Below are 16885 nucleotides of genomic sequence, written 5' to 3' on the forward strand. Positions count from 1 at the left end.
AATATTATAACAGGTACTAAATGTTTTTAAAATAGCTTTTAAATTTAAAATTTTTAAAAAATATTATAATAACTTTTAAAATTTAGATATTAATTAATTTATAAAATTATATTAGATTTTTTTTAATTTTGATAAGTACAAGCCAATTTTAAAAAATTGTCTCTTAGGTGCTTTTAAAATCACTTCTAATTTTTAAAAGCTACAAGTACAAACATATGCACATGAGCTTTTTAATTTATCAAATGCAAAATCAAAAGTATCTTTTCAAAAAATTTTACCAAATCAATCTCTAAAAATTTTTTTTTAAAGTTATCTTGTGGTTATCAAAATTAAAAAATATAATATAACCTCATATGTTAATTAATATCTAAATTTAATTATTACATTAATATCTATTATAATATTTTTAAATTTTAAAAATTATTTTATCAAATGTATTTATTGTTGCTTATGCTTATTAAAAGCTATTTTTAAATAAATTTATTAAATATAAATATTACAATTTTTAAAAAAAATATTTTAAAAGTTAGTATAAATATTTTTAAAAAATAAAAATTTTGGCAACTAAGCATCTATATAAACTAACTAATGATTAAACTTTGATCATGAATTTCATAAATTTTATAATTAATAATTTTAATTAATAAAATATGTTTTCTAATGTTTTGTTAGTACACATACTAAGTAGTTAACATTAAAAAATATTAAAAATAAAATATTTATTTCATTGTCTTTAGAGAGAATTAATCAAAACAAAATTTAATTTTTTATAAAATTTAATTTTAATGATATTGTAAAATAGTTACTTTAATAAAATTAGCTATTTTCATAATAAGTATATCTTTATTTAAAAGAGGTAAATACTAAATCGGTACCCGAAAGATTTTGACGCTGACAAAATGGTACCTCACTTTTGTTATTGACAAAATAGTCCCTAAAAGATTTTAAAATTTGACAAGCGTGTCCCCGAACTCGCGAGAGCACATTTCTAATGAAAAAGATGCTGAGGTGGCCACCGAAAAATTCAAGGTGGAATTTTTAATTAATTACCCAGTTCAACTTAGAAAATCCAAAATTCCCAACCCTAATCTCCCGTCTGAACCTTAATCCCCCCTCTCCAGTGCACCCTCTCACTCACAAGTTGCCCTAAACTCGGAAATCTTCCTGAACCTTAATCTAGCAAAAGATCTCCATTTCCCATCACACTCTCTCACTCTTTCAATCATTAATTATTCCAAATTTTCAGATTAATTTATAATTTTAAAAACAGAGGAGGCAGATTTAGACAAGGTTAGAAGTAAGAAGCAAGAAGCATATTCATATATAATAATCAAAATAAAATAAAATAAAGCTTAATATAGACACCAATGAAGTAAGAAGCAGATTTAGACAAGGCCAGAAAAAGAACACCAAAAACAGAGGAGGCACGACACAACGGAGCCAAGATGAAACACAGATAGAGGAGGCAGGGCAGCAACTGGGGACAAGCAGCAAGCAGACACAAGCGGAAAGGTTGAAGGACGCTGCTGCTATGTGTGTCTATTTTTTTGTTCAACCAGAAGGTGGGAAGCGAGTTACCGCGAAGCACAATAGTAAAGGTTGAAGGCGACCATGCCGTGTCGGAAGAGACAGATGACGCTGGCAGACGCAGAAGACTCGACGATGAAATAGCGACCGTGTAGTGTCGGTGATGTTGTCTCTGTAAGATTGAGAAGGTTGAGTTCCGTTTTGGGGGAGAGTGAGTTGAGAATGTGAAACAGTGAGTTGAGAAGGAGAGATTAGGATTCAAAGGGACAAGGGAAGGGGATTAGGGTTCAGAAAGGGAGATTTTGGATTGGGAAAGTGGGAAGTGCATTGGGGAGAGGGAATTAGGATTAGGGAGGGGGAGGGAGGGATTAAGGTTGTGGAGGGGGGAGATTCAGGAAGGGGAAGGGGAAGGGGAGAGTGCGTTGAGGGAGAATGGGAAGTGCATTGGAGGAGAAGGATTAGGGTTGGGGATGATTTTTGCCATGTCATCAAAACGTAATGGCCATGTCAGCATTGTGCTTGTCGGAGATTTGTTCTGGCGAGCTCGGGGACACGCTTGTCAAATTTTAAAATCTTTTAGGAACTATTTTGTCAATAACAAAAGTCAGGTACCATTTTGTCAGCGTCAGAATCTTTCGGGTACTAATTTGGTGTTTGCCTCTTATTTAAAAAAGGGAACATAGTAGTTTAAGGCTGATTTTTTTTAATATAGAAAAAATATTGGTGTTTTTGTTGAAAATGAGATTATTTGGCGTGTAATTACACGTAGGTGGATTTTGCAGGTAGGAAGTCAACACGTGGGGGCCGTGTTGGACATGTGGCAACATCTTGACCAACACGTGGAGAGTATGTTGGACACGTGGCAACATCTTAACCAACATGTGGGGGTGTGTTGAAACACGTAGGGGACGTGTTGAATAACTTCCACAATACTGTAATACATTTCAAATGTCAATATTCAACCAAAACACCATATTTATTTTCATATTAAAAATAATTCTGGTAGTTTAAACTTAATTTTATAAACAAAAATATTTTGAAAAAATTAAAAATTAATTTATTATTTTTAATCATTAATTAATCAATAATATTTAAAATATAAACTAAAAATATTGTTAAATTATTAAATTAAAAAATTGTGATTAGTGACTAAAAATATTAGTAAAAAATAATAACTTTTTGAATTTTTCTCGATATTTTATCCATGCACAACATATCAATATTCTTTGGGTGTAATTTTGCAGTAGTAACAAAATAATCTCCCAATAATCTCTACTAAATAATAACTATGATGATGAGATTAGAAGGGAATATCTTTTTCTGTGTCTCTCTGCGAGTTAAGCGAGTTGCCATGGAAGCATTTCTCTCACTCTGATACCCAAAGCTAAATTCTCTCTTCACATTCTTTTACTTTTTTTTTCTTTTCTTTTCTTTTTGGTTCTCGATAAATACCATCCATCCCAGAGCTTCATTCTTCTCTTCTCTCTCTGCTCCTCCTCCTGGGATTGCACCTGCTCTCACTCACAAGTTAGAATTCTCTCTCTTCTCCATATTTCACTTAAAAACCCGTTTTTCCTTTTGTGTGAACGGTTCGTCATTAAATTAGTTCATACCCAGATCGATTTCGCTTGTTTTTTATTCGAAAAACCCTATTTTGGTTGGTGGGTTGCTCGATGTTTGTTTGGCTTGTGTTTTTGGAGAAAAGGGTGAACTCGATCTAGGGTATCTGCTAGAGTGGGTCTTTTAATTGTTATTGGTTTTCTCAAAATACTTGATTCTGATGTTTTATTGAAATGATTTTGTTGTTTTGATTTTTTGCTCACTGATTCATACCTAGATGGATTTTTTGCTAGCTGGATTCAGTTTTAGGGAATTGGGATTTTCTCAGTTGCGAATGTTTTAATGGAAATTTATGCGGAATTTGCTCTTTAAGGATTTTGTTGATAATTGTTTAGCTATGTGAACATCAAATTGTGTCTCTATCTTGGTGTGTGTGTTTTTCTGCATTTTCTGAAGTTTGAACTTTCCATGTATTCTTATTACTGTGGTTTGTGTACATGGGCATGTCAGTTGCTGATTACTACGGTTTGGATTGTGCTTGATTGAATTATAGGTGGTGAGGATGTCGACTCCTGCAAGGAAGAGACTGATGAGAGATTTTAAAAGATTGCAACAAGATCCTCCTGCTGGCATCAGTGGAGCTCCCCAAGACAATAATATTATGCTTTGGAATGCTGTCATCTTTGGGTGTGTAGGAGTTTTCAAATCCGAACATTCTTTATATTTATTTAAATATGTTATCATAACAATCTAATTATACTTTTTCTCGGTGCTTTTTTCAGACCGGACGATACCCCTTGGGATGGAGGTATAAAAGTATTCTACGTTATATAAGCTGAAGGACTTAATATCTCATTTCAGCATTTTCACATATGATGATGATTATTTGTGAATTTCTTGCATGTGGTTTTACTTGTAGAAGTAGCATATGTCTATTAGGTATTGACTATTGAGGCTTTTACTTGGTGAGGTGTGAGGACTGAGGACTGAGGACTGAGGAGGGTAAGCATATGGAGCCTTAGCCTCACAAGCTTCGAACCATGACCTCTAAGTCATGAGGCAGCAACCATATCGTTGTGTCGTTGTGTCAAGTCGCATCTTTGTTGTGTTTCTTTCCTAGAATCTGAAACAATTCTAGTTGTCTATTGGAAGTGTATAATATTGTGTTGTTCTATAATATAACTTGTGCTTGTAGGTCTCACCTAAATCTTGGTATTCAATATGCATTTTGCAAATTAAACTTCTGATTTATTGCTCCAATTGTACTATTGTAGACATAATAGGACAAAATATTAAGGTAGCGTTTGTTTTGAGGTATTGAGACAGAGACTGAGAAACTGAAATTTAGTATCATGTTTGCTAGTTTAAAGACTGATACTAAAATTTCTGTCTCTGTCTCCAAAATTTCAGTATTTCAGTACCTCCAAAAAGTAGGGACACAGAGGACTAAAATTTTTAGAGATGGAGACTGAAACTTTAATAACATTTTATAGCTAAAATACTCTCATTTCAATTAATTAATTCCAATTTTACCCTTTGTGCAAATTAAATTAGAGTTTCATTCTTGTTTCAATTTCTGTCTTCTATTTTGCACCAAGCAGAATACTGAAATTTATTTCAATCTCTGTCTCTTAGTCTCTGTCTCTCAGTCTCAGTCTTTTCGTCTCTGTCTCTCCACCAAACGCTACCTAAAGGTTTAAGTTGACCCATGTCATGTTTACACTTCTTTTTTCCCCCTTGTGATTAATGTATTCAAAGCATGTAATTATATTGTGTGATGCTGCTTTATAATTTCAGGTACGTTTAAGTTGACACTTCAATTTACGGAGGATTATCCAAATAAGCCTCCTACAGTGCGTTTTGTCTCTCGAATGTTTCATCCGAATAGTAAGTCCAAACTTGAAATTTCAGCATTGCTATCTCTGTTGGAGTTAGAATGAAAGTCATTTGAATTATTTTATTTGTGTGGCCATGAATGAGTATTTATTTAGCCTTTAGAATATTGTAGAAACGGCTTTTGGGATTTCATTGGTAGTGCCTTTGTCTTCTTCCAAGCTTTCTTTAACTATAGTTTATCCAATATATAAAACACACCCTATTTTGTATTATGTCTAGTTTTGGCACTTTGGTTCTATTGAATGTAGAAACTTTGCAGACTTTTTATCTACATAATTTAGTTAGCTTTTGGTAATGGCAATATGGCATCTTTTAATTTGGTTCATATATATGTGTTTTTAATGATTGATTTGTTTATTAAAGAAAGTTGAGACTTGAAATTTTAATTCCAAAATATGTGTAATAAGGGATGTAGTGGCCCTTTTGATATCTTTGTTTCCTACACAAGTTTTAGTTTTAGGGGACTGATATGAATATGATTAAAGTAGAAATCATTGTAGAGAATTATTGTGCAAATATGTTGACAGTATTATAATTATTAGATATAAAAACCGTTAATTAACCTTTGCTCAACTATATAAGGTTTTAGTATAGTTGGTTCTTGACTTGGTACTAGAGTTTGGTTTTGCATTTGTAGAATTTAATCTAAGGGGTATTAATTCTGTTAGAATTGATTTTGAACTGAAGTAATTAATGTTGGTAATTCATATAAAAGTAACAACAACAATAACAACAACAACAACAACAACAACAAAGCCTTATTTCACCAGGTGGGGATGGCTACATGGATCAAAACGATGCTATTGAGCCGTATCATGGATAATTCATATAAAAGTAAATAAGATAAAAAAGTTGGCACCCTTAATTAGTCACACCATTTAATGAATTCTCGTACAAAATTATTTAAACTCATGATCGGATGAATTATACATAGTTAACAACTTGTCACGTCAAGGTTGCATGCCAAATTCATGACAAAATATAAACAATTACAAGAATTGATCAATCAAAGATGATTTCATGGGAGTATTTGGTTGGGGTGCAATTGACACACGTTCAATGACCGATTTTTTGTCGAGCAAGTTTTGTTGTATAGGATTTTCCATTTGGCATCTATTTGGTGTAAAACACACGATCTTTTCAAAGGATGTTCTCTCTCAAACATGTTGAGTACTTGGAAAGCTATGCTTTATAGACAGCTTTACTCTTCATTCTTGTCTTGGCTCTTCTATGGAGGACCTCTTATCTTCTATTCCTTGTAATCCCCCCCCCCCCCCTCTCCTTTTTCTTCCTCCTCCTCCTCTAAGTCTTAGCAGTATTCTTCTTTTGTAAAAAAATGAAAAAGACTATTTCATTTTTCTGCAGAAGATATTATGTTCATTTAACCATAAATTGGCAGAGTAGATAACATTGATAGGATATTTGCATCAGAATAACTTTGATCCAATTCTAACCTGCTTTCTACTTGTCAATTTCAGTTTATGCAGATGGAAGTATATGCTTGGACATTTTGCAAAACCAGTGGAGCCCGATTTATGATGTAGCTGCAATACTTACCTCAATCCAGGTAATTGTCATTTGCTTAATATGTTGGGGTTGCTGAAAGAAAGTTTATACTGCAGAGTTTGATTCCAGTTAACCCCTTTTTAAAATTTCCCTTTCTTTTTCTTGGTACATAGAAGTTTCACTGGAGGTTGGGTTATCTCATTCGAAGGTTGTGTTAGTGACGGCTCTTTGTGATTTAATCACATATTATAAACCAATGAAAGTCCTTCAAAAGGAATCAAGCCTAATCCCTTTTTTAAAAATTTCCCATTTTTAGTTTTCAGTTTATACTGCTTGATGACATTCTTGTTAAGATAGAGAGATATAGAATTAAAATTTATTAGATGTATGTTAACTTTCTTTAAATTGGCTTTCTTGTTGCAGTCACTGCTGTGTGACCCAAATCCAAATTCCCCGGCAAACTCTGAGGCTGCTCGGATGTTCAGTGAAAACAAGCGCGAATACAACAGAAGAGTACGTGAGATTGTTGAGCAAAGTTGGACTGCTGATTAATTATAATCTTCAATAGGCTGCCACTAAGTCTGTTAAAAGGTTGTCAACTGATCTGAAGGATCTGACTGAGTAACCTTGAGACTTGAAAAAAAGAACAGTTGTGTGTTGTCTCTAGTCCTTCACAATGTGTTTACTCAAACTTCATATGAATTAAGGTTGTAGTTAAAAGGTTGTCAAGGGGATCTGAATGATTCAGTAACCTTGTGACTTTAAAAGAATACTTATATTTCTGTGATGATGTGTTTGCTCAAACTTTATATGAATTAATATTCCACCATATTTTCTCCATGTTCTTCCTATCTGTGTTTTTGTTTACTTTATCATTTCAATGCTATAACTTTAGATCTAGTTAGCTGATAGATTCTCCAGTCCAAAAGAAAAAAAAGCTGATAGATTTTGGTTATTTGGAGTTAATTCTTATGGAGGAAGTAATACATGCAGGTTGATGCTAGCTTCATTAGTTAAACAATGAAATATTTGTTGAGAATATTGAATTTCCATGATAAGAATCTGAATTTGATTGAAAAGATGCAGTGAATAAAAATATAAAATTATCAAAAGATTTAAACAAGACAAAATATATTATATGACAGAAAATGTATGTCTTGTATGATTCATATTTTTCTTTTGAATCAATGAACATCATCAAGTTTCTTTTTAAAAGAAAAAAAGTTGGACTTGTTAATTAGCTGAGAGACAAGAACAAGAGTTGATTAAGCAGAGAAAAAAAATAATAGAATAGGGAAAAATCAAATTGGTGACAAACACTGAAGTGTAATATTGCTATTAATTATCAATCTCATCATGGCTTATTAAAACGATTTTATGCCTTATTCAAGGGTAATCCAAAGAAATTGGTAGATACAAACTTGAAGAGGAACTTCTATGACTAGACAATAAGTTTGTAGGAACAATTCAGGACAAGTAGTGCATTTTGGCCCTATATAGAAGAAAATAAATATTTACATGTTCATTTATTCATTAAGATCAATGAACTTATGGAATTCCAGCAGACACTTCTATTGACAGGGATGTTCAGAACTTTGTGCTGAGATTTCCACTGCTGGTCCAGGACTCTTGAACTTGCATCGAGTACTGCAAGTTCCACAGAACATCCTCGATTGAAGGGCGCTTACTAGCAGCCTTGGAGAGACAATTGATGGTGATCTGAACTGCAGTCCTCATTGATTCATATGCATAAGTTCCCCTCAGGCAAGGATCAACTGCACTCCTTAGTACTGACTGTGCTTCTGATGACCCTTTCTCCAGCTGAAATTGATAAAATACTGAATTAAAGATGAGAAAAATTTACCTTGGTTACAACCTTTTTATGGTAAACTTAGCTATGTAGAGTTAACACTTCTATGATTCTTAAGTTTTTTATTGGAGGATATCTAAGAACAAGTGCAATGGATACTAGCCTCATCCTTCAGCTCCTCTATTTCACTGGAAGATTTAATTTGTTTGCCAGTGATAATTTCAAGAAGAATAACACCCAACTGATAGATATCTTCCTTTTCTGCATTATTTGTGCTGCATGTGGGATTAACAACATATTAATTATACTTAATACACAGTAATGGAAGACTAAAACTGAAGAAAGAGATGATAATGAGCAGAGACATACCTGCCAATCTGATTGGGGGCATTTTGGTCAGTGTTCTGGAAATTGGCCAAGACAGGTATGTTTCAATGTTAGAGATATGGATGTAATTATATAAACATTACTGAGAAAATAGTCCAAATTACATGTACTTTCTACTAACCTTGGATGGCAATGGAATGCTGTATCTACTAACTTTTGCATTGAGGCTATCATCCAATAGAATGTTCTCAATCTTCAAATTGTTGCCGAAAATGCCAGGAGCAACTCCTGTGTGCAAGAACTGCACCCCTCTTGCAATGCCTATGCTGATTGCCATTCTTTGTGGCCATTTCAGCATATCTCTCTTTCTCCAATCTGTTGAGTAAGACACGTTATACTTTTTTGGACTTTCAAATCCTTGCTTTTATAGTGAGCCTTATTTTTATGGTGGTGTTTGATAAGTGTTTCAAGACAGAAAACACAGACAATAGAGACAGAGACAAGATAGAAGTTGCGTTTCTGTTATATTTTTGTCATGAGGCGATTACCAGTGTCTATGTGATCGTTTTACCTGTAAGTTGATCCCTAAGTGACACATTTGATATGTGTTCAAAGACAATGAAGACTGTGCTTGTTGGTTGAGGATTTTCCTGATGAGTAATGACACAGTGTCCTAGAACACTCATCAAATGCCTGTGCCTCAAATTAGGCAAAACCTCTAAGTTCTGGTTAATGGTGTGGGGCAAACCCTTCTGCTTTATTTTTACACAGTTAACCAGGGCCACTGCACCATCTCTGAGCCAACCTCTATATAGCTGTGTGAATACAATAGTAAATGAACACACATTAGAACCTGTTTTCTGTGGGTTCCATCTCATCATGGAGAACAAAACAAGCTATGAACCCTGTAAATAACTTGAAAGAAAAATTCTCTTACCTGGCCCTGTGTTCCTTCTCCTATTAGATTTGTTGAGTCAAAGTTGTTTGTTGCATCTTCAATTTCTTCTGATGTGAAATTACAGTATGGTGGCATTCCAACCGCAGATAGCCTCATCGTCTGAGGAACACGTCCTATTCCAACATGTGAAACCAGATTAATGAATGCATCACTTTAATGAGAGTCTAAAAGAATCTGAAAGTGAAAATCTAAAATGTATATCCATTTATCATATGATCATCATCCAATAACAACAATAATAACAACTATATCATAATGTTTCTTACTTGTATCAGTGTTTGGTCTGGGAGATGCTCCGGCATAAAATTTATCAGCAACGGATCTGTCCCGGTGACGATATGATCTTTCTTGGTTGGATTTCCTCACAATGAACACAGTGAGTAGAACCAGAATTGCTGCAATTCCCACAGCACCTCCAATTATACCAAGTAATAGACTTAGTTTCACTCTGGATTCATTCTCCTTCTTTGTTTTCTCCGGTGGCTTAACGGCTAAGGCAACCTCTTTCTTGCAAAATGAATATGGATGCTGCTGGTCATTCAACCTTCTTGTTGAAAAACAATTCCCAGAGTATAGCAGCTTGCCCTTTGAAATCATTGAACCAATGCATGATGGCAACTTTCCAACTAGAAGATTGTGTGAGATATCCACAAATGTCAGTGCAGAACCACATGCTGTTTTTGCCGAAAGGTTACCACTTAATTGGTTTGCAGCCAAGTTTAGGTACTGGAGAGAACGCAAAGAGAAAAGAAAAGATGGAATCTTTCCAAAGATTTCATTGGAAGAGATGTCAAGTGTCTGAAGCTTATCAAATTTTATGAGTTGAAGAGGAATTTGAGATCTGAGAGAATTGTTCCTCAAGATAAGACTCACAAGGTTCTGGCCTAATAGTGAAGGAAAATAAGGACCAAGCTTGTTGCCACTCAAGTTAAGCTCTTGAAGAAAAGTTAGCTTTCTGAAATCTGGGACAGTTCCATTGAAGAGATTATCAGCCAAAACAAGACTCTTGAGGCTCTTCAATGTTGATATTGATGGTGGAATTTCACCATAAATGAAGTTTGAACTAATGTTGAGAACCTCCAGTGACCAGAACCTGTTGATCTTGGAAGGTAATGGACCCCACAGACCTAATGAAACCAATGATAAGGCCTTCAAATTTGAAAACTTTGTCATCACAGTGAAGAGAGAATCAATGGAGAACCTTGATGAAAGGATTTGATGAGAACTAGTGTTGTTTCCAATGATGGTGAGTTCTGTGACATGGCCATTTGTGCAGACTATGGTGAGGGAAGGTGATGGAGGGAGGTAGCAGAAGTTGGTCCAGTTATTCCAACCTTGAAGGGCTTGTGGATATTCTAGAAGCTTCTGAACTTGGAAGAGGATTCTGTTCTCACTGCTTACAAGCTGTGCAGAAGTACTTGTTGTTATAGTAAGCAGAACAAGAAGGATTGTTGCAGGAAACAAGTTACAGAACAAAACCAATGATCTCTTCATATTCTTAGACTTAAAGAAAAGAAAAATATTTGTAGTAAACAGAATGGTTTTGTCACAGCATGAAAGCTATTAAGCATTGAGCATAAGTAAACAGAATTGCTTTCTTATCTTTTTCTTTCCAGTTGTACAGAATCAAACACTTTAGTTAGTACATAGGAAAGCTATCAAGCAGAAAAGTTATTTGTCATGTTATAATGATTGCATGAAAAGATTTTCTGATGGAAAATTATGAGGATAAAGAATTTCAGTAATGTTGTGGAGCAGGTAGGACAATGGAAGGAAGAGGACCCCCAATTTTTTTTTTCTTTAAAAAAAAAAAAACTGAAACCTGAGATCTGGAAAAGAATGAGATTTCAAAACTTTGAGAAACCTTAAAAGAGTGTGTACTAAATAGCTTAGTAAAGGAGACTTTATTAACTAGACACGTCACATGAAAGATGCAAATGAAATAAAAGGTGCTGTGTAATAAAGAGAAATATCTTTTGTATATTTATTTATTTTATCAAACAGTGTAAAGCTATCATCAATTTTTTATTCCGTTCCCTAGTAGGAAAAAATGTAGAATTCATAAAGAGAAAATATAATATAGGGATTTGGGAAGTGGGAACCATGATATTAAATTGCAACTTGGCTCTCCAAGGCTCCAAGCTGCCAATGATGCCAAAGTCAACACACGGCTCTGAATTCAAAGTTTCAAGATGCAGGAACTTAACTCAGGACACTTAGTAGTGTTGACCATCTTTTGATGGACTTGCATGTATGTTATCACATCACCAAGTTCTTCAGAAATGTGTTATAATAAGTATGAATGTCCATTTCTCTAATCAAGTTAACATTGGGTTATGTAATATTAACTATAAGCGGTGTTTTGTTTTTTTTATAATAGACTTTATATTAATGAAGTTTGAAAAGAGAAATTTTGGACAAGTATAAATAGAGTATGGATTTGTGATAGTACGTACACACAATTACAAGCAATAAAAACAATAGTCTCTCTCTTATATTATTCTCTCTTTTATATTATTCTCTTTCTTATATATTTTAATATTATTAAATATATTAATTATATCTACTATATTGATATAGTAATTCTAGTGAATATTACTACTTGAGTTACCTAATTATATTTTTATATTTTATATTTGTTACTTCTTCCTTATTTATTTAGTTATTCTACAACATGTTATCAGCACGAGACTCTGATCAAATTTTTAGGAAAACTCAGGTAACAAATTTTCATTATGTTGAAGCTCTCTCATCTTGAATTCAATGCTCTTGATATATCTGGAAACAATTATTTATCATGGATATTAGATGCTGAAATCCATCTTGATTCAATGGATCTTGGAGATACCATTAAGGCTGAAAATAATGCATCCCACAAGGATAAAGCCAAAGCCATGATTTTTCTTCGTCGTCATCTTGACGAAGGATTGAAAATGAATATCTCACATTAAAAGATCTTGTAGATCTTTGGAAAGACCTTGAAGAAAGGTATAATCATCAGAAAACGGTGATACTTCCTCAAACCCGATATGAATGGACGCACTTGCGTTTACAAGATTTTAAATCCATAAATGAATATAATTCTGCAATGTTTCGAATCACCTCACGAATGAAATTATGTGGAAAAAAGATAACTGACCATGATATGTTGGAGAAAATTTTTCAACCTTCCATGCTTCGAATGTGCTCCTGCAGCAGCAGTATCGAGAAAAAGGGTTTAAAAAATATTTTGAGTTAATTTCTTGCCTTCTTGTTGCTGAACGCAACATTGAATTACTTTTAAAAAATTATGAAGTGCATCCAGCTGGCGTCGCTCCATTTCCTGAAGTAAATGTGGTAAATTACCCCATAAGAGGTAAATGGTAAGGTTTTAATAACAAGAAAAATTATGGAAGGAAAATGAATTATATTGAAAAGAGAGGATCTCACCAGAAGTAGGATAAAGAAAGAAATATCGGGCAGAATAAATCAACAGAGGATAAGTGTTTCCGTTGTGGTGGAAAGGGCCATTGGTCACGTACCTGTCGTACCCCAAGGCACCTAGTTGATCTTTACCCGGTATCTTTGAAAAAAGACGACAAGAGAAAAGAGTCGAATTTCGTTTCAAATGATGCTGAAAATTTCACCACTCATTATGATGTATCTGATTTCTTTAAGGATCCTAAAGGAAATATTGATCATTTGATCAATGATGGAATAGTTTAATGTGTGAGATTGTTAAGTATTCATATAAATAAATAATGTATTGTTAAGTTTTATTTTCTATGTATTTAAGTTTCAAATATGATGTATATAAATAATGAAATATTAATGTTTATGAATTTGTTTGAAATCATTAAATATGTCATGTTTTAAAATAAAATTTTAGTATATAACATTATTTTTATGTACAGTATTTCTTAGAAAATAATTTCGATCAAGTATTCAATTTAACTGTGCATACTACTCATTTTATTATTTGTCTTTGAAGAGAATGGCAAGGATATGTAATGAAGATGTATGCCTTGCGGATAGTGCAAGTTCACACACTATTCTCAAAAGTGATATATATTTTACCCATCTTGTGCCAAAAGAAGAATATGTTAATACTATTATTGGCTCAGGTAATGTGATTGAAGGCTCTGGAAGAGCTATAATTTTGTTTCCCGGAGGAACAAAATCCATAATAAATAATGCACTGTTGTTTGCCAAGTCTCGAAGAAACTTGTTGAGCTTTAAAGATATTCGCCGAAATGGATATCATATTGAGACTATGAATGAGAGAAATCATGAGTATTTATGTATCACAACTCATGATTTAAATAAAAAGATTATATTAAAAAAGTTACCCTCACTTTCATCTGGATTGTATTATACCAAGATTAGTGCAATTGAATCACATGCCATTGTAAACCAGAAGTTTACTAGCCCAAATGAATTCATAACTTGACATGATAGATTGGGTCATCCGGGATCAACCATGATGAGGAGAATTATTGAAAACTCCCATAGACATTCACTGAAGAACTAGAAGATTCTTAAATCTAGTGAATTTTGTTGTGTTGTATGTTCTCAGGGAAAGTTAATTTTAAGGCTATCACCAGTAAAGATTGGATTTGAGTCCCCTGAATTCCTAGAAAGGATTCAGGGTGATATATGTAGACATATTCATCCACCATGTGGATCTTTTAGATATTTTATGGTCTTAATAGACGCATCTTCGAGATGGTCACATGTGTGCTTATTATCTTCTCGCAACCTGGCGTTTGCGAGATTACTGGCGCAAATTATTCGTTTAAAAGCATAATTTCTAGAAAATCCAATCAAATCAATTCGTCTTGATAATGCTGGTGAATTTACTTCCCAAGCATTTAACGCTTATTGTATGACTAATGGAATAAGTGTTGAACATCCAGTAGCTTATATTCACACACAAAATGGGTTAGCAGAATCACTTATTAAACGCCTCCAATTAATTGCTAGACCCTTACTTATGAAAATAAATCTCCCAACCTCGGTTTGGAGGCATGCTATTTTACATGCCGCAACACTTATTCGTTTGAGGCCAACGAGTTATCATCAGTTCTCTTCTATGCAATTAGCATTTGGCCAGCAGCCAAATGTTTCCCATTTAAGAATATTCAGGTGTGCGATATATGTTCCCATTGCACCACCTAATCGCACCAAAATAGGACCCCAAAGAAAATTGGGGATATATATTGGATATAATTCTCCCTCTATAGTGAGGTATCTTGAGATACAAACTGGAGATGTATTTAAAGCCCGATTTGCGAATTGTCATTTTGATGAATCAAAATTTCCAACATTAGGGGGAGAGAATAAGTTTCCTGAAAAGGAACTTAATTGGAATGCATCATCCTTGATGCATTTAGATCATCGATCAGGGCAATGTGAACTAGAAGTTCAAAAGATTATACATTTGCAAAGAATAGCAAATGAATTACCTGATGCATTTTCCGATACAAAGAGGATAACCAAATCTTATATACCAGCGGAAAATACCCCAATTTGAATTGATGTCCCAGTTGGACAAATTGCCACCAAAGCAAATACACGCCAGAAGCGTGACAAGCCTGTCAGTTCCAAAGACAAAAATCCTCGAAAGCAAAAAGAGGTAAATACTATTCCTGTTGGAAAAGACATAGTAGAGATACCTGTAGTTGTCCAAAATTCTGATATAATTTTAATGCCAGAAGACGTTCAGGTACTTGAAAATTGTGAAAATGACGAGATCTCGATAAATTATGTCTTTACAGGAGAGAAATGAGACCAAAATAAGACAATTGTCAATGAAATATTTGCATATAATGTTGCATTAAATATCATGCATGAAAGTAAGGATTTTGAGCCAAGATCAGTCGAAAAATGTCAACAAATGAATGATTGGCCAAAATGGAAAGAAGCCATGAAGGTTGAATTAGACTCACTTGCAAAACGTGAAGTCTTTGGACCTGTAGTCCGTATACCAGAAGATGTAAAACCTGTTGGATACATGTGGGTATTTGTGAGAAAACAAAATGAGAAAAATGAAGTTGTGCGCTACAAAGCCCGACTTGTGGCACAAGATTTTTCACAAAGGTCCGGTATAGATTATGAAGAAATGTATTCCCCTGTAGTGGATGCAATAACATTGTGTTATTTGGTCAGTTTATCTGCATATGCATTTAATGAATGTGGTAACAACCAATTTATACGGCTCATTAGATTGGGATATCTATATGAAAGTCCATGAAGGACTATAGATATCTAAACCATCCAATGAATATTCGCGAGGGTTATACTCAGTCAAATTGCAAAGATCTTTATATGGTTTAAATCAATCTGAACGAATGTGGTATAATCGTCTTACTGAGTATTTGGCCAAAAATGGATTCAAGAATGATGATATCTGCCCGTGCGTTTTCATAAAGAAATATGCATCTGGATTCATTATAATTGCTGTGTACGTTGATGATTTAAATATCATTGGAACTCCTGGAGAGATTCCAACAACTATAAAAACTCTAAAAGAATAGTTTGAAATGAAAGATCTTGGAAAGACTAAATTTTGTCTCGGCCTGTAGATCGAGCATATAAAAAATGGGATCTTTATTCATCAAATAACATACACAGAAAAGATATTGAAAAGAGTTTATATGGATAAGTCACATCTCTTAAGTACCCCAATGATCGTAAGATCTTTGGATGTGGAGAAGGATCAATTCCGTCCTAAAGAAAAAAAATGAAGATATCCTTGGTCCAGAAGTACCATATCTTAGTACCATTAGAGCGCTAATGTATCTTGCTAATAATACACGACCCAATATATCATTTGATGTGAACTTACTAGCAAGGTATAGTTTCTCTCCAATCAGAAGACATTAGAGCGGAATCAAGTAAATCTTTCGATATCTTTATGGAACGGTTGATATGAGATTGTTTTATCCCTATGGATCCAAGTCACAATTAGTTGGTTACGTAGATGCTGGCTACTTGTCTGATCCACATAAAGGGAGATCTCAAACAGGATACCTGTTCACATATGGTAGTACAGCTATATCATGGAGGTCCATGAAACAGACGATAGCAGCAACCTCCTCTAATCATGCTGAAATACTGGCGATTCATGAAGCTAGTCGCGAGTGTTTTTGGTTGAGGAGTTTGATTCAGTATATTCTGCCATCATGTGGACTGATTGATCATAAGATAGCTCCAACTGTCCTGTTTGAAGATAATACAGCATGCATTGTTCAACTTAAAGGCGGATACATCAAAGGTGATAGAACAAAACATGTTTCTCCCAAATTCTTCTTCACTCATGA

General features: G+C 33.9%; 2 protein-coding genes across 2 annotated transcripts; one reads left to right on the top strand and one right to left on the bottom strand.

Moving 5' to 3' along the window:
* The first annotated feature begins 2801 nt into the window (after positions 1 to 2801).
* LOC130969960 (ubiquitin-conjugating enzyme E2 2) lies at positions 2802 to 7329 on the top strand. Its single transcript, XM_057895881.1, has 6 exons — positions 2802 to 3054; positions 3641 to 3774; positions 3870 to 3895; positions 4885 to 4974; positions 6462 to 6550; positions 6913 to 7329. Exons 2-6 carry the CDS (start codon positions 3650 to 3652, stop codon positions 7039 to 7041), a joined length of 459 nt encoding a protein of 152 aa, XP_057751864.1. The 5' UTR covers positions 2802 to 3054; positions 3641 to 3649; the 3' UTR covers positions 7042 to 7329.
* A 521-nt stretch (positions 7330 to 7850) lies between these two features.
* On the bottom strand, positions 7851 to 11589 carry LOC130969688 (probable LRR receptor-like serine/threonine-protein kinase At1g14390). Its single transcript, XM_057895533.1, has 7 exons — positions 9851 to 11589; positions 9564 to 9697; positions 9198 to 9441; positions 8808 to 9001; positions 8669 to 8703; positions 8463 to 8574; positions 7851 to 8310 (listed from the first exon to the last, which is right to left on the bottom strand). Exons 1-7 carry the CDS (start codon positions 11076 to 11078, stop codon positions 8077 to 8079), a joined length of 2181 nt encoding a protein of 726 aa, XP_057751516.1. The 5' UTR covers positions 11079 to 11589; the 3' UTR covers positions 7851 to 8076.
* Positions 11590 to 16885: the final 5296 nt, after the last annotated feature.

Source organism: Arachis stenosperma, chromosome 3, assembly GCF_014773155.1.
Source record: "Arachis stenosperma cultivar V10309 chromosome 3, arast.V10309.gnm1.PFL2, whole genome shotgun sequence".
NCBI lineage: Eukaryota > Viridiplantae > Streptophyta > Magnoliopsida > Fabales > Fabaceae > Arachis > Arachis stenosperma.